This window comes from Notechis scutatus, chromosome 9 (genome assembly GCF_049901735.1).
Source record: "Notechis scutatus isolate UNSWTSFEM ecotype Mainland chromosome 9, rNotScu1.2, whole genome shotgun sequence".
In the NCBI taxonomy this organism is placed as follows: Eukaryota; Metazoa; Chordata; class Lepidosauria; order Squamata; family Elapidae; genus Notechis; species Notechis scutatus.
Window position 1 is genome coordinate 14,533,903 of NC_142017.1, and position 18,287 is coordinate 14,552,189.

The 18,287-nt window shown below is 38.1% G+C and overlaps 1 protein-coding gene and 1 long non-coding RNA gene across 8 annotated transcripts in view; one reads left to right on the top strand and one right to left on the bottom strand.

Annotated features, from left to right (window-relative positions):
- LOC148129838 (uncharacterized) overlaps positions 1–18,287 on the top strand; it is a 443,985-nt gene that overhangs the window by 277,845 nt on the left and 147,853 nt on the right. The gene's annotated exons all lie outside the window — the stretch shown is intronic.
- ADAMTS18 (ADAM metallopeptidase with thrombospondin type 1 motif 18) overlaps positions 1–18,287 on the bottom strand; it is a 96,635-nt gene that overhangs the window by 24,251 nt on the left and 54,097 nt on the right. For all 7 annotated transcript variants that reach the window (XM_087971619.1, XM_087971616.1, XM_087971620.1 and 4 more), the window contains 5 exons: positions 13,519–13,691; positions 12,197–12,327; positions 11,585–11,708; positions 9,691–9,935; positions 301–442 (listed from right to left, as the gene is read on the bottom strand). In XM_087971619.1, the coding sequence (XP_087827745.1) occupies positions 301–442; positions 9,691–9,935; positions 11,585–11,708; positions 12,197–12,327; positions 13,519–13,691 (815 nt within the window). The remainder of the gene's footprint in view (positions 1–300; positions 443–9,690; positions 9,936–11,584; positions 11,709–12,196; positions 12,328–13,518; positions 13,692–18,287) is intronic.

Here is an 18,287-nt window from a genome sequence, read left to right on the forward strand (position 1 = left end):
TTCACTGCTGGCTTCCAACAAGCTAAGTCAAGAGGAGGTTGGAAATGATGATGCAACATTGCCCTTAACAAGAGAGGAGACTGAAATGGTTTTCCATGGGAAGAAAAATATCAAAGTAATCAATCATGGGAAAACATGGGGATTTAACCGGAAAGAAATGCATTGAGGGCCAATAATTCAGTAATTATTGAATTCAGTAAGTTCAGTGGATTTCAGTGTTAAATTCTGCAGTTTTGGACGATCCTAAATAAATAGGGGGGGAAAAAGAAGACATATTTTGGGCAAATTTGACATACTCACCCCCACCACAGGTCGCTGAGCAATCTGATTGCACCATCACCCATGAGTAGCTATGTCTTTTTGTGAATATCTTATTCTCATTATTCACCATAGATAAGGCATACTTCCACGAAATGCCAGGATTTTTCCCTTGTAACAGCACCTAATTATCATAAGAGGGTAAAAAAATGATGGAGCACCCATAACTTCAGAAGGCAAGTCATTCCACCAATTAATTGTTCCCACTGATACAAAATTTCTTCTTAATTCTGGTTGGATCTCTCTTTAATGAGCTTTCACCCATTGTCTCTTCTCCTGCAGTTGGGTTCCTACTGAATTTTCATCCTAGGAATTTGGTACAAACAAACAAACAAAAGAAACACAGCCTATTGCCTGGCTTTGCCCACTCACTTCCTGCTCATAAATGCAGTACAACCTCCTCATTTTGTGGACTACCCACATCTGTCTTTTTCATAATGACCATGTAATTAGACAGCTGTCAATTATGAACATATTAGACAACTAATAGGAGGCAGGGGTCTACCCGTTTTCAGTTGTGGCTTTTCCTGGCATTTGTAAACTGTCTTTATTGCTTTCTGATTAGATTACTGCAATAAACCCTACAGGGAGCTGCAGCAGACAACTATTTTCCTGTCAATAAAAATTGTGATCTCAGTCTTGACGTGTTACTATAATTTCATTAAGTATATGGACCATTATACGTCCCTGCTTTAGAGTGAAATCCCTTTTTATTCACTCTTGTCCATCTCAGATGATATAGAACTGAAGGATACAGGTTAAGATTTTGGTGATAATAAGTGTGAAATTAATGCATTAAGAGTGTTTAATGATATGCATTGGTGCAATAGATTTTTTTTTTTTAGAAAAAGCCATGTAAAGCATCAACAACAAGATTCTGCAAAAGACATTTCTGATCATTTCTGATCTAAATGCAAACAATGGAAGATTTTTAAACACAATCACTTTAAATTAGGGACAAGTATCTTTCTCATCTCTTTCACATCCATAAATCTTCTTTGCATAATTCATGAATGAATTGACAAAAAATCCACTAAATCTTAGGTAAAGGTTCACATGTAAGCATAATTTATTTGCATTGTATTTTTCTTTTTAATTGCTTTATAAAACTGTAGGATTTAGCTACTTCCTCGAGAAAAATAAAAGCTATAATATCAGTATTTTAATATTCAAGCCTCCCCATTTGATTAATCTGTGCAAGGTTAAAGTGTGAATTCCAATTATGTCTTTGTTTTGAAGATGGATTTAATTGACAGAAACATGGTACACTGCCAATATCAACTGGGCTAAATCTACGGAGGGATGTAGAAAGTAAAAGAGAACTAATAAGGAAAAGTTTCATGGGGGAAAAACAAAAATCAAGATTAATTAACATTTTTCAAGTCAAGACAGTCAGATATGGAAGTGGAGATCACATGTGGGGAAAATGATCTAAAACAAAGTCAATTGTTACTCCCAAAAAAGTGGGGAGGTGTCCATGTCCAGAGACACTGAACATATAACATCTGAGTAGTTTTCTATTGACTACTTGTACAGCAAATTGTGTGGTTTGGGATGGGAAAAGGAAAAAAAAAGAAAAATTGGAAGAATGATATGTTTTCCAGTTCTATTAGCCAGTTTCTATTTCAGTCCATGAATTCTGGGAGAACTCCAACATGGATATCCATCACCTAGTCCAGCAGTATACTGTATTCAGAAAAACTAATAGCTTGGCTTTCTGATTTATTGCAAGATCCAGAATTGAGAAATTAGGAAGATGTAATATAACATATGAGGCTTTTTTAAAAAAAGGGATGTTTATCCTCCATATCCACCCTCACAAGGGGCTAACCTATGTTACAATACAGACTACAAAACATTCAAATGTGGTTGATCATTAATAACATTTCAAAGACTGTGGAATATAGATTTAGTTGATATAAAGATAGATGTAGATGTCGATTAAATATAGATACGAAGAGGCAGTTTGGTGTATAGATTAAGGTACAAGGTTAGAAACCTGGAGGCTATGAACTCTAGTCTAGTCCCATTTTAGGTGTAAAGCCAACAGGGAAACCTTAAGCCAGTCACTTTCTCTCAGCCCTAAGAAGGAGGCAATGGCAAACCACTTCTGAAATTTTGCCAAAAAGAACTGCAGGGACTTGTTCAAGCAGTTACCAGGAACCCACATTGTCTCAAAGCATCACAAAAAGATTGACAGATATAGATATTGCTATAGATAATTTGATTCAATAAGATAGTGCTTAATTTTTTATTAGAAGCATCCTGAATATCTCAGTGGCTTTAATATAATCTATTTTTAAAGCCAAGACTGGGGTTTTTGATTCTGTCATGGTTTTACTCCTATTACACAAATAGTAGCATACTGAAGGGCAGCAATCCTGGGAAACCACTTCAATATCAACGTTTGAATTGGTCTAGAAGATCTCCAATGTCTCCTTCCAACTCTGTAAATTCTGTTATTTAATGTTTTAGTGTGACTGCTGGGAGCAACAGGAATTGTACAGGGCTGGGTCAAAATCTTATGTGAATGGCGTTCAACTAGATTTCCCTTTTTATCTTCATCCAGAGTGCCCGTTTCCCTGATTGGCACCGTCAGATACCAGATTGCAATCTAAATGAAACCTAACCAATTAAAATTTAATCCAGACACTTAAGTATTTGGTGGAGAGAGTTCAGGATCTGAGATCCTGTGCTGTTCCTGAACACTCAGAATAGGGATGATGGCCAAGAACATTTATGAGCAGCTGTAGATGATTCTGAACTACATCCTGTCTCTAAAAGCTAGCTCTTTTCCTTACATTGTTTATCTCTATTTAGATTTGTAGGAGACTCCTCATTGAGATATCTTTAATTTGCAGAGGGTTCAAAATGTGGCAGGAAACCTCTGTCAGGGGTCTCCTGGTAGGAGTAGCTAACATTTAATTTGCCTAGCAAATGCATCAGGAAATTATTTTTCTTTGGGCTCTGACGTATTTGCTGGTTTTATTGTTTAAGGGCTTCCCTTTAAGTTCAGAGCACAGGGATATAACTGAGCAAAATCAAGTCACAGAAGTTAAAAAATAGAAAATTAGCTTGAAGATGGCCATAGAAACACATTACCAGGCCCTTCTAAAAACCCATTTATTTATAATCCAGCTTCAGCAAGAAGACATAGGAAATCCCAGTTGAAAGCTATGGAAAGTTTGCATGGCTATGAAACAAATACTCTGGCTTTATCCTGAATGACCACGAAACTACAAAGCATATCCGTGTTCATGTTCTTTTATTAAGACAGAATTACCATTAAACTAGGGACGCGGTGGCTCAATGGCTAAGACGCTGAGCTTGTTGATCAGAAAGATCAACAGTTTGGCAGTTCGAATCCCTCGCACTGCGTAACAGAGTGAGCTCCCGGTACTAGAGCCAGAAATGACTAGCACATATGTGCGAGGGGAAACTTTGCCTTTACCACCAAACTGCCTTCTATACAGAAGCAAATTCCTACAGAATACATCAAACGAATGTTGGGCATACATCTGGAATGTTGCCATTCACAATGATACAAGCACATTTGCTTTTGAAATATTTACTGAAGGAGAAGAGAATTTCAGTGAAATTTTCAGGGTTGGAACATTATGTTCTTGTACTTCTTTACTGACCAAGTGCACAAAGGCGAGAAAGGAAAATTGTCTGTCTTTCATTATACAAGCATCTCTCCAGGGTTCTGAAACCTCTTTGGATTCCCAGGAATCCATTAAATCCACAGAAATCTATTCCAAAGGGCCTTTTTTTTTTTTCAGATTCTGAATTGTGGGTGATCTGGGATATTTCAGAGGGAAGACACATCCCGGGAAAAACCCAAAATTCCAATAGTAATCCTTCACAGCGAAGCAACTTACAGAAGAAAAAAAAATGGCCGAGAGAAATGCAAGAGAATTGTTCCAAATCAGAAGAAGCTTTAGAAACAGAAGCCTCTTTCTCAGGAGGTTAAAAAAAAAAAAAAGCTTCTGTTGATTTGCAAGGTCAATTTCATCACAGCATTAGATAAAATAGCTCTGGCTACAATAGTGTGAAGTGTTCAAGTTCCAAGACAATCCCCTTTCTGGTAATACAATACCCAAGGTTAGCAAATAATGCCTTGTGACAAAAAAAATTGACAATTTTGGAAAGGCTTCCAAGCACTTCCATCTACTTACCTGGAGAGATTCCAGGTAGAAACATCCCAGCCAACTGGCATTAGTTCTTAAATTTACAGCTGGCAAACAACCCCCTTAAACATTTCCAGGTTTTCGACATAACTGTTTTAATGTCTACCTTTAATACACCAACCACCTGACTTCAGGCACAATGCTCAACAGCTCTGACCACAGGGCTTTATACATTCAAAAACCACAGACTTAACAGAATTAAGAATTTGCAAAGCCTGTTCATAAGAATACATCTTTTTGCCCAAGGCTTCAGGAAGCTTAGACAATGGGCAAACTGAAATCTCTTACCAATAGAATATTTGTAGCTCAGAGCTGAACTGTGAGATCTTTGATGTTCTCTAATCTCTCTGAAATCTCTTAGTTAAATGCTTTTTTTTTCTTTTCCTGCCAATTTTGATTTGATTTGAGACTTTGGGCCATAAATATCCTTGACCAAATAGGTATCTATTCCTTTTCTCTTCCCTCAGTATTTACCAGTACATTGGCAAGCCAGTTGAGCACTTTTTTTTTAACACGTATGTCAACACTTTCTTTAATATGTCAACCTCTTAAAGAGATTTTTGTGAGAAATATGCAGCTGGGTCTGACCTGCCAGTCATTACACTGAAGATACATTATGAATTCAAGTTCTGAGATTTGCTGCACCAGCAAATACAGAATTAAACTACAGAGCAATTATGGGCATAAAGAATAATTTTTCACATCCCACAAACAAAGCCACTGAATGAGCGAATAGAAGAACTGTAGACAGGTTGAAACACATTTAAGGAAGGAAGAAAAGAAGGAAGGAAGCTGAAACCACTGAACATGTTATGAGTTTTGCCCAAACTGATTTTGGTGCAGTTTCTAGACAATTGCAAGCCCACTTCAAAAAGTAGGAAAATCAGTTTGCAAAGTGAGTAGAGAAAGGTATAATGTGCATCCATAAGAAACTCAGGTCTCATCAAAAAGAGTGAAACATAGTTTTTCTGAGTTGTATTATGAGGCTGAACCCCTAAGTATTTATTTCAAAAAAAAAAAAGAAGAAGAAGAAGTTTTCATCTAATACATACCTAGGTACTAGAGGGTAATGGAGTCACATAAAAAATATGGGCATGCAAAGTTGAAATTATACACATGCAGTCTTCCTTATTAATGGCTGGTGGGGCAGAGGATTTTGTATCTTATTGTTATGGCCTGCCAGTGGCCAGCGGAGCTGTCAGCAGACTCGGACAGTGAGGAGGTTGGGAAGGAACATGGGCCAGTCCTGGAGTCTGCAGAAGGCTCTGACAAGGGTTCTGCATCGGAGGCAGAGATGGGGCCAGGGCTGTCTGATAGTTAACAGCTGCCTTCGGAGTCGGAGATCAGTGGGACAGAAGAACAGATGGAGCCTGTTCCAGTGTGCACTGCACAGAGCTGCCAGGAGAAGGGAACAGTTAAGGAACAAGGGACAACTTGGGAGAAAGGGCACAGGTGGACAGTAAATGGCCCCTCCCATAGGGAATAAAGAGGATCAAAAGGGGAGTGGTGTTTGCAGGAGACAATAAGTTCAATTCATTGGGGTGAAGATCTGTTCCTGACTTCTTGCCAAGTAATTTCTGCAACAGTGCGGCATTTGGAAGATATCAGCCTGGCAGCTCTCCAAGCCTGATAAAGGTCTGTAGTTGTGAAATCTCTTGAAAGACAGTTGGACAGAACTTTGCTGGAGAGGAACTCCCTTTAAGGTGTTTTATTGGGATGAGGAGTCTGCTTCATGATCTTGGGAAGCCTAAGTCAGAACACTCATCCGAGACATGCATAAGGCACCATATAGCAAGTACACCATAGTACTTAGTGCTTTAGATAGGGGTCATCTGCTCCCCTTCCTGAGTGGTCTAATGCTGCTTATATTTCACAGCTGGGGTGGCTATGAAATGCTGTGTTTAAAACACCTTCCAGTGACCCGGGCAATGCTATAACACCGTGATGGCAAACCTACGGCATGTGTGCCGGAAGTGGCACGCAGGCAGTTGCCTGGAAGAGCCCCACTGCACATGCGTGCATGCCACCTGCCCACCAGCTGATTGTCGAGTATCTGGTGTGCATGCGTGAGGGGCGGGGGGTGCGCAGGAGATATGCGCACATGGGCAGAGATGTGAGGTACACACAAGGGGATCGCGCACGCATGTGCAGAGATGCTCAGCACGGGGGGTGTCACATACGCATGTGCAGGGGGCATGGGGGCCCCCCTGCGTGCATTGCCTTCTGGGTGCTGGCACGTGAAGGTGCAAGCATACAAGCACGCAGGCAATTTTTAGCACAGGAGCCCAAAAAGGTTAGCCACCACTGCTATAACAGATCAAGGTCAAAAAGTCAAAATGACAGGCCCTTCACCCCATCCCACTGTGACAGAAAGAAAACATTTTGGATAGTTTCCAGAAGTCAGACAGCACTGCAACGAAATGTCCCAAGAACCTTTCTGAACCTGTATGTTAGGTAGCAAATAGGATGTCGGGATCAACCCATGTTATCTTGCTTTTTATTCACTGAATTTTGAATCCAAGATAAAACTTGACAGGAAAGCTGAATGGTTTCCAGGGCAGAATGGGAGAACCAGAAGCAAAAAAGGAAAAGGGGTACAATATTTCCCTGCAATCTTTATGGAATATTTTCCAGATTCAGATGCTTTATTTTTATTTTTTTAATTTTAAAATAAACTTTATTGAATACAAAAAATTAAAATATACAAATATACAAACTCAAAAGACAAAGATTCATCAGACAAACATCACAATAATCTCTGTGCTAAAACTAATTAAACTCCTTTAATACATTTGACAGTGAGTTAAATATTTCCTAAATTATATTATGTGACAGTCATTTCTTATGTTCTATCTAACATAATGTTCTGTTATTAATGTTTGTTATTGGATTATACTTATTTATTTTCACTGATGAATTCAGATGCTTTAAAAGGATGTTCACCCAAAAAGATTTCTTGAAATCTCTAAGCAAGAAGGTTGTTACGCATCTTGATTTGTTTGGGAAGACTTTTCATGGCAAACTTTAGAAATAATATGAATAACTCTGAATTCACACAACCCTGTACAGTGCATTAAGGAAATTTCTCAGAATCAGAACATCTTCTTTATCCCTTACAGTGAATTTACATCTGTGTCTCATAAATAGGCTTCTGCTCAGACCAACACACGCTCTCTTTAGGGAAAATCGAAACTAATTTGTCAACCAGAAGCTAACCATAAAAGTAGAGCTTCAAAAGCACACACTGCATTTTACTCAGTAATGGCTAAACTCTCAAAAACATCCTTCTATCAGGAATGATTTATCGATTTTAATTAGCCAAACCTTTCCCAGTTTGAAAATAAATTCTTTTTCTGTTGAATGATTGCCACTTTAAACATTCCATCCATCTCTTACAGGTTACAGTACAGTAGAGAACACACTTATTTTACAGTGGATTTTGTAATTCCCTTGTTCAACATTGGACAGGTTTTTGAAGCTGTGATGCACATATTAGTTCTGTGAGATGTTATAATCTTTTTTTAAAAAAAACCAAAAACTTTAGCTGCTTCTGCATATGGTAGCAACATCCGGAAGGATAGAAACAGATGGTTTGATTCTAATTCTTACCTCCACAGTGCCTGCAGAAACTGAGTATTCAGTATAAACAAATATGATATAGGTAATACCATATGGCTCAAAAGAGGCTCTGACATAAATTTCATTTCCATAATTCTTTCTCTGATTGTGTTTCTCATCTAAAGCAGGGTGTGACAGTCTGCTCAATTAAGTTGCCTTATTATCTTTTCTTCTTTCTAAGATGTTAATTTTGAAGGCTGGATGGTAATACAAGCAGTAATAACTTCCTGTCCAGGCAGCCTCTAGTCCACAATTTTTAGAACAAGTATTAAAAATTAAAACCAAATGACCTTAAATTACCTCCCCCAGAATCTTCCCTCCCCCCCAAAAAAACCCACTTAACTGGATTGCAATAATAATAAAAAATATTTCACATGTCTTCACTTAAGAAGACACAACTATATTACCAAAACCATATGCCAAAAGACTGGTATTACTTACATTGCCAGATTATAACTGCTCTAATTTAGCACATATCCATAACACGACTTCTATTTTCAACTCCAGTCATAATCATGGATTTTAGAATTTTAGGAACAGGCTATATATCAGTTTCCCATCTTTAGTAAACTCATATTGCCTGCATGCTTGCATCTCTAGGAATGATGGGCAAAAAAATTGTTTCCTGGGTTTATTGATTGAACTTACATCCAAATTTTCCTCTTTGAGATTAAGGTGGCTTGTATGAAAGTCTTTCCTAATTTTTCTCCCCCCCACACACAACAACCCTGGGAGATGCGTTAATTTTTCCAGTGTTGGATGCTTCTATGCCTTGATTAATCCCAAAGCAAAATATCACAAGAGAAGCTCTCCCATCAGCCTTTTTCTGATTAGCAAAATGCAGCAGCTAGGGAGGTCTTAGGATGAAAACAACAGAAAACTACACCAGTGCTCTTCGGTGTTTGATGATAATTGGCTTGATTGATTTTATTACATTTTATTTGCTCAACGTACGAGCACCTCCAATTATCCAAATGACTCTCGGTGCCATGCAACATATGAAAATTCTCAGACAAGTAGAAAGAAATTAATAGATAACAACCAAAGCAGTCATGTTTATTATTTCATGAGAAGGATAAGAAACAAAATCTAAGGGTCAGTGCAGGTTCAGAAAGCTCCTTGACCCAAATTGTAAAACTTACAAAGCGCTATCTTTTTTCACCCGGTAACCAAAACGTATCAACCGCATTTCTGAAGTTTAACTGATATATCTGAAATCTTTGCAAGACCGGGACTTTCAGATATATCAGTTGAGAAAATAGAGCTTGACCACTGTCATTTTTTTTTTAAGCTGTGTGATTTTCTGTAACATCCAACAGAGTGTGAGTCTAACACTCCGCTAGAGAGAGATTCGCTAAGGACGGGCACCAGCATGAGTCCAAAAGCTGAGAAAACTAAACTTCTCGTCCTGGTGACCAACTCAGATGGGATCCTGAAACATTATTTTTGGACAAGTATATTCACTTTCAGTCATGACAATTTATTCCAGTGGATACTTGCTACACCAAAGTAGATTTCTAAAACAAACTTCAAGAAGAAGAAAAGAAAGAATAGTTACACTTACTTCAAAGATGAGTGTCTCATTAGTTGGGCCAGATGCGGACAGCTTCTCTGGATGGCTAAAAGGCCGTTGATAATCAAACATTGTTCCAGCAAAGTAAAATTTTCCAGGCCAGTCAACTGTCCAGTCTTTGGTTAGGTAATATTTCTTTTTCAAATTGCGAACTGCAAGGTAGCTGCTAGAAATGAACAATTCTTGGATTTCAATACCATAAGCTCCTGCAGGAATTGTGACAATGGGATAATAATCTAGAAACAGAAAAAGATCAGTTGGTTACATCCGTGTCTGAAACATTTCCTTTTTTTTTATTAAAAGCAGGTTTCTGTCATCATTTCACCCCTATAATGTTAATATTTATAGTGGTTAATAATTTAAGTTGTATCCTAACTTTCTGCCCACAATCCTTGCCAAGCTGTAGCAGGAAAAAAAATTCACAAAATGCATCATGAGAAACTCAAAAGGCATTCTCAAACGGTCTGAGCAGAAGGTAGAAACACATCAGAAAACTTTTTTGAAGGAAAAGAACAGAGAAATGAATGGATAGATTTTGGCACAACTCTAATAAGAGCTGTGGTGGTTAGAATGAAGTATTGCAGATGAACTCTGCCAATTGCCAGCAGTTCGGTCCTCACCAGCTCAAGGTTGACTCAGCTCTCCATCCTTCCAGTGGTGGGATTCAGATTTTTTTTACTACCGGGCGTGGCTTGGTGGGCATGGTAGGGGAAGGATACTGTAAAATCTCCAGTCAGAGGTGGTATTTGCTGGTTCTCCGAACTACTCAAAATTTCCTCTACCGGTTCTCCAGAACTGGTCAGAACCTGCTGAATACCATTCTCTGCATCCTTCTGAGGTCAGTAAAATGAGGACTCAGATTGTTGGGGGCTGATTGTGTAAACTGCTTAGAAAGGGCTGGAAAGCACTATGAAGCAGTATATAAGTCTAAGTGCTATTGGTAGTTCAGTAGTGAAACCCATTTGCCAAAGAACTGGTGAGTTACCCTTTGCTGGATATCTTCTAGAAGAAGTATGGCCAAACAGCATAAGTCAGAGAAACGTTAAACTGATGCCTTTACTATACATAGTTAAACAGTTCTTCCAGGGGTGGGATTCAAACTTTTTAACAACCGGTTCTGTGGGTGTGGCTTAGTTGGTGGGCATGGATTGGTGGTCATGTGACTGGGTGGGCATGGATTGGTGGTCATGTTACTGGCTGGGTGTGGCCAATTCAACATCACTCACATCGAGGCATGCATCTCCTCCCCTGGCCTTACGTGACTGTGGGGATGCTGCGGGGATGCTGCAACAGTCATAAGTGTGACCAGCAGTCATAAGTCACTTTTTTCAGTGCCATTGTAACTTTGAATGGTCACTCCACACAAGCAAAGTACCAGCAAAGGAGGGGGAAAAAACTTCAGAGAAGTTCCAGAGACAGGAAGTCTAGTCCTGCCAAGAATATAATAAGGGTTAATGGAGAGGCAGTTTCTGTAAGCAACACCAGAATGTTTCCTTCCTGCTTCCTTACAGGATTAGGCCAGTAATTTCTTCTAAGAACTGGTTCTCCGAACTGCTTAGAAAGTTAACAACCGGTTCTAGCAAATAGGTGCAAACTGGTAGAATCCAACTGGTAGAAAGTTCTTCCAACTTTAGGATTTATCATTCTAAGACCTCCAACTGTACATGCAAAGGTGTTTTTTTTTCCCCAGCAAGCATCTACAATAGGCAACATTTACTTGATCTGCAGGATGTCTGAGATGGTAGCTACTACACCAGTCTCCCTCCCAACTTGGGTTTTCCAAATAAAGTTTTGGTGGAAAACATACAAAGACTGTTACAGTAATGCAAAGGGGAACAGTTATGAAAAGCATTGACTTAATTACACTGGGAAATTGTTTTCTTACTGTTAGTTTTATGCTGGGTTAAATAATGGCCCGAGTAGAATGTACATGAGGAATTGTCTCCTTTACAAACTCCACAAGCATCAAAAGTAGCTTTGGATCCAAGACGATGATCACAACCCACTTGCTGCAACAACAACAGAGAATCAGTGAAAGAACAACAGGTAGAAGAAAGTTGTTGCCTACCTTTCTGTCCATCTATCTTTCCATCCATTTTGAAAGGTCTGCTACTCCTTTACTTGAAAAAGAAGCTAATAACTTCATTCAACATTCAACATCAATTGAACAGTAGCTATTTAAAGCTTACCTAATATATACTGACCCCAAACACATATGACATTATGACTTGGTTCACACAACTTGTTAAGACATTGGCTGGTTTATATGGTGATCCTTAAACTACCCAATCTTGTTTTAGGTGAGTCTACGGTGCAGGGCATGCCTATTCTACTAATCCATCAGAAGCAGCTCTATAAGATGTTCAACAGAGAATTGTTTAACTTAGAGGTCACCAACATTTGCAACAGACACAGGATGATGTTGCAAGCAAAGTATACATGCTTTACAGCCGAGCTAAAAAATTTATACTGAATAGAATGCTGAATTTCATCTTACTTCACAAACCCCATCAATGCACACATCTTCTTTATACAGTGAGCAGGGGGTCCCATCCTTTACTCGGTTTGACATGGCGAAGAAAAAGTCAAAATCTTCTGCTGTACAGTAGAGTTTGCAGCGATCTTCCTCTGAAAAGAGACCAAGACAATATTCTGACCTGAAGATTTACTGACCAGACAGCAATACAATGGAAGAAGCAAAACCCCTATGATGTATTCATACTCTTTTGAACTACTCGGTAGTCTGCAATATCTTTTAACCTGGGTTGAAACAGCTTTGCCGATTTCCACTTCCACCAAACCTGCAAATTTGATTTATTAATCCCTTCCCAGATTGTAACCAAATATCTGGGACCATTGTTTTCAAGATACTTAGATGAAGAGCACTTTTGCAAGGCAGCTGTCTTACAAAGTTGGGCTGTGAGCCTGAAATTATCAAGGACAGATAATTTTCTATCAAGTTACTCATTGTACAAAATCATCAGTGAGTGCCAGCCTTGTTTTTAAACATCTTTCTGAAGTGGTGCATATTTTCAAGGTGGTGCTTTGGTTTGAAGGGCTTCCCAAAGCAATACAAAGAAAATGTCAAGCTGCAGATCACTGCCGTTAAGTTAGTGACATGGTTGTTAAGTGAATCTGGTTTCCCCATTGATTTTGCTCATCAGAAAATCACAAAAAGTGATCACATGATCCCAAGACACTGCAATTATCATAAATATGAACCGGTTGCCAAATGTCTGGATTTTGATCGCATGACTGTGGGTATCCTTAATGGCTGCAAGTGTGAAAAATGGTCAGAAGGCGTTTTTTTCAGTGCTGTTGTAACATTGGACGGACATTGTTGTTAGACAAGGACAATCTGTATTCTCTTTTTGTTTAAGTGACAGAATCTTACTGCAGATTGTATGGATCTGTTATGATGGCTTTAAATTAACATGTTTAGTGAAAAGAAGGACTAGAGGTTACATGATAACAGTGCTCCAATAGGTCTGGAGTTGCCACAAGGAAGAGGGAGACAACTTATTCTACAAAGCACTAGAAGACAGGAGAAGAAGCAATGGGTGGAAAGTAATCAAGGAGAGAAGCAACTTAGAACTAAGGAGAAATTTCCTAACAGTTAGAACAATTAATCAGTGGAATGACTTGTCTCCAGAAGTTGTGGACACTCCAATACTTTTTAAAGAAGAAATTGGACAACCATTTGTTTGAAATGGTATAGGGTTTCCTGCCTAAGCAGGGGGTTGGACTAAAAGACTTCCAAGGTCTGGTAGAGTCGAGTCTATTCTTCACCGAAATTGATCCTTATTGTATCTGATTCACCTTCTACTTTGGTGTAGGGTTTCCATTTATAGTACCATCCACGGAAAGGTTTGCTATTATACTCAGCACACTGCTGGGCTCGGAAGTCTGGACTGTTCGATGCACAGAGCTGAGTGTTGCAAAGCTGATAAATGCGACTTGAACCTTGGCAAAACTTGCCCCCATGCTGGGGTCTGCAAAGAAAAAGAAAATCTGTTTGCAATAACAAATATAGAATAGATAATTAACTACTGGATGCATTAGCATCATACCAGTTTCTATTATTTAATATAAATATAAAGTTTAAAAGTTTAAAAAAAAACACCAAATAATTTAAATCTATGGTGACCTGCATGAAATTGCAGGTTTTGTTTCGTTTGCCTAAACAATGAATCTAGTATAGAGTTTTAAGTTCAGCCAAAAATAAGAACAATCTGCTATTTAATACTTGATTGCTGAATAAAATTGCTGATCAACCAGAAGAATTTTCATTTATCAGGCATGTATACACTGGGCTAATTTATCTTATCTTCTGTGTCTGCGATACAAAGGGACCATTGAATGAACACAAGCATATGAATCAAATCAAAATTTGCTAAACCAGCCTCAGATCTCTTGATCTCTCTCTTCTTTCTTTCCCTTCCCTTCCCTTTTAACTTAAAAGTATCACTGGGTGGGAGGTCTCCATTTGACTGGGGTTTAAATTGAGGTCCTGGCCTGTCATGTCTTCCATCAAAAATTCCCCAAAGCTGTCTTGCTAGGTAGAACATCATGTCTTTGGCCTGTTGTGGAAAAATAATGCTATAATGCAACCCGAAGGCGGTTGCAGCGGTGGTCAGAAATGGCCACCACAAAGGAGAACTCGACCAGAAAAGAATGTGCAGGAGGAAGATAAGAAGTGAAAGTTTTGGCTGACCGGGTTAAATTGTAAAAGCAACAACTAAGGTACCCTGGAATTTAAACTTACAAAAAATAACATCGCTCCCAAAGAAGAGTCGGAAGCAGCGAAGGAAAGTGAAAAGGGAAAGGTTTGGCTTTTTTTTTTCTTCTCTGCTTCCCTATACTGACAACTGAGAGACTTAAATAAGAAATCGGAAAAATCTGCTTTGACATCAATAGGCAATTAAGCTGAAAATAAAACAAAATGCCAAAGGGATAATAAAGATTTCTGGACATTAAAATTTTTCTTTTTCATAAGCAGGAAGGGAGAGAAAAAGAATAAGGGCAGGATCTGGAAGAGGGAAGAGACTGCCTGGAATTAAAAAGAATCTACAATAAAACTTCAACAAGACTTCTAAAAGATACATTTTAACTGAAACTTTGCAACTAAATAGTAACCCCAGGAAGAGAAAGTGAAAAAGAGCAAAAAAGAAACAGCTTGCGTGTATTTGGATTGTTTGGTGATCTTTGGATTTTTGGTTATTATATTTGAATGACTAAAATCAATAGGGTGGTTGTTTAAAAATTTATACAATGGCACCACTTCTGGATGAATTGAAAATGGAACTTTAAAAGTACAAAGAAGATGCACAAGAAGGGAAGGGTTCTTTTGGCTTCGTTTTTCAATTCTTAGAAATGGAAATTTGGAACTATGAGAAACAACAAGAAACGACTGCAAAACAAGAAGACTGGGACAAAGAAGAAGCCATCTTTAATGAACAAGCAATTCTATGTGGGGAAGAAAAAGGAAAGGGGGGAAAGAGAATGCAGAATTTAAGACTTTAAAAAACAACCAAAGAAAAGAAAAATAATTCGAAAAATAAGTATAATACTGGAAAGCAACAGAAAAGGGGAATACAGAAGAGAGAAATAGACGTAGAGAGACAAGGGGGTAAAAAGGGGAGAGAGAAGAAGAGAGGGAAGAAGGAAAGGAAAAGAAGTTACAAAGGACCGGAGCAAGATATAGAGAAACAGGACCTATTTAGAGATAATGAGTGAAAATCTAACTGAAAAAGGGATTCTGTAAAGGTACATAAGATTGTATTGTTATATTAGTAATAGAAATAACTTTAGAAAATTGGAAACAACGTATGATTAAAATGAGGGATAAAAATAGTTAGTGTAATTTAGTGAAATGTTTGTGAATAAAATAAGTGAAATAAAATAAATGAAAAATTGAATTAGGAAGGAACGGGAACATTTTAATTAGTTAATGTTTTATAAAATATAAGTGAAGAGGGGGGGAATTAACTATGGAAAGCTTATAATTGTTCCCATAGAAGTATGATATTTAATTGAAAAGTAATGTTAAAGATGTTAAGACTTTAATGAATATTAATATTAATGATAGAATTGAATTGGAATGGAATGTTGTTTTAATTATATACATTTATAATTTTTCTTTTTTAAGAATACAGTGTGTATTTTAAGAATGTACCAAGCAGAATCCGAATGGAAGTTATGTATTATATTGAATGTTACAACTTTAGGGAAAAGATATAAAGGCGTCATACTCCAATCAGTAACTACAGGAGAAATTTTGTTTAATGAGAAAAGATAATAGATAATTGAAACAGGACAGACAAAAAATATAAATACAATGATTTGAATTGAGATGAGATAATTAAAATAAAATTGAGAAAATTAAAAGAAGGGAGAAGCTATGCAGAAAATGTAAAATAGTAATAAGATATGGAATAGAATATAAAAATGAGCATGAACCTGAATTTGTGTCTGTACGAAGAAATGTAACCCGGGATTACGCTACTTTCAAAAAAGATGTTTTATTTGTTTTTGTTTTTTCTCTTTGTGAAAACTCAAATAAAATTTACAAAAAAAAAAAGAAAAAAGAAAAATAATGCTTTTAACTGGGATACAGTTTAGTTCAGCAGGAGAAACTGTTCCTAACTTCTTTCACAATTCCAGAGTCATCCTGTAGCAATATCTGGAGTATGGCTGTGCCAGAACTGCTTTAGATTCTTTTTTCAGATTTTTTTTTCTCCCCTAGGATGTTTTTCTACTTATTGTCAGGGTTCTCAATGACTGCTTCTGAATTTATTTTTTTGCTATTTTTATTAATGGGAATGATGGAATCTCCTACAGGTATAGTCTTGCCATGCTGAAACCTTCTTGGGTGCTTAGATTTCCAAATCAGAAAAGGCCCCATGGGGGGAAATCTCCTTTCTGATATCATCTCTTGATTTGCTGTTGTTGAATCAAGGAGAATGTTGACTAATAGTGATATGACTAATATAATAATGCACAGGATGGTCCCCCATGCCTCTTGGCTACCTACTGGTGAAAACGTGGGGGGGGGGGGGAAGAAGCACACTCCACTCATAAGCATTTCAGGGAATTTCTTTTCCTCTTTGAAATAAATTTCAGAAGTGACTTATCTTCCAGCACAATAAACTTTTATAAGGGGGGAGAAAGTTTTGATGTAATACACTAGCCTGGAGAATCTCCAGGGTCGCACTCCTAATTTAAACATCAACCAGGGACACATTTTGCTTCTATATATACACATCATCCTGCTGTACATATTTAGAACATCCAGCAGCTCTTTTAGGAAAGGGGACTATAAAAGCATATTGAGCCACGGTGGCACAGTGGTCAGAGTGCAGCACTGCAGGCTACTTCTGCTGACTGCCAGCTACCTGCAATTTGGCAGTTCGAATCTCACCAGGCTCAAGGTTGACTCAGCCTTCCTTCCTTCTGAGGTCGGTAAAATGAGGACCCAGATTGTTGGGGGCAACAAGCTGACTCTGTAAACCGCTTACAGAGGGCTGTAATGAATTATAAAGCAGCATATAAGTCTAAGTGCTATTGCTATCTTGTATGACTTTTCATTTTTTACAAAGCATTGTAAAATCTGATCCTTCACTACAGTTTTGAGATATATATTGGCTTACTTAGTTACAGGTAGACCCAACTTGCAACCACAATTGGAACCAAAATTTTGACTGTTAAGCAAGGTAGTTAAGTGAATCACACACAATTTTGTAACCTTTTTTTGTTATGCTTGTTAACCAAACCACTACACAGGTCGTTAAGGGAATCCAGCTCCCCACTCATTGCCTTTGCTTGTTGGAAGCTGGCTGGGAAGGTCACAGATGGAGATCACATGACTCAGGATGCTGCAACCATTGGAAATACATGCCCGTTGACAAGCATTCAAATTTTGATCACTTAGCTATAGCAATTAGACTTATATTTCACTTCACAGTGCTTTACAGCCCACAGCCCTCTCAAAGTGGTTTACAGAGTCAGCCTCTTGACCCCACCAATCTGGATCCTCATTTTACCCACCTCAGAAGGATAGAAGGCTGAGTCAACATTGAGCCTGGTGAGAACTGAACTGCCAAACTGCAGGCAGTCGGCAGGTAGCAGTACTGCACTCTGACCACTGTGCCACCGAGGCTCTATGATGATCATAAGTGTGAGGATCAGTCGTAAGTCACATTTTTACTTCAAATAGTCACTAAACAAATGATAATAAGGCAAGGGCTACCTATATTGAATTTCTACTTGTGACATATTAAGTAGTTCTAGATTGACCAGAGCTGAGTTGTGGTTAATGGCTCCATATCACTGATCATTTGTTCAGTTAAATAAGAGCTACGTCATTTTTCACCTGCACACAACTCCTAAATATACATGCCATTAAGTTGCCCCTGGGGTAAATTTGGTTGAGTTGATCCAGGATTTCTTTTCTTGTATAAAATGGCACGGATACATTATGAAGAAATGTTCAGATCAACACATAATATTTATTTGAGAAATGATGCCTAAATCCTTATATTGTTAGTCATCACTTGAAGTTAAGCCTATTACAAACCACTTGCCATCAT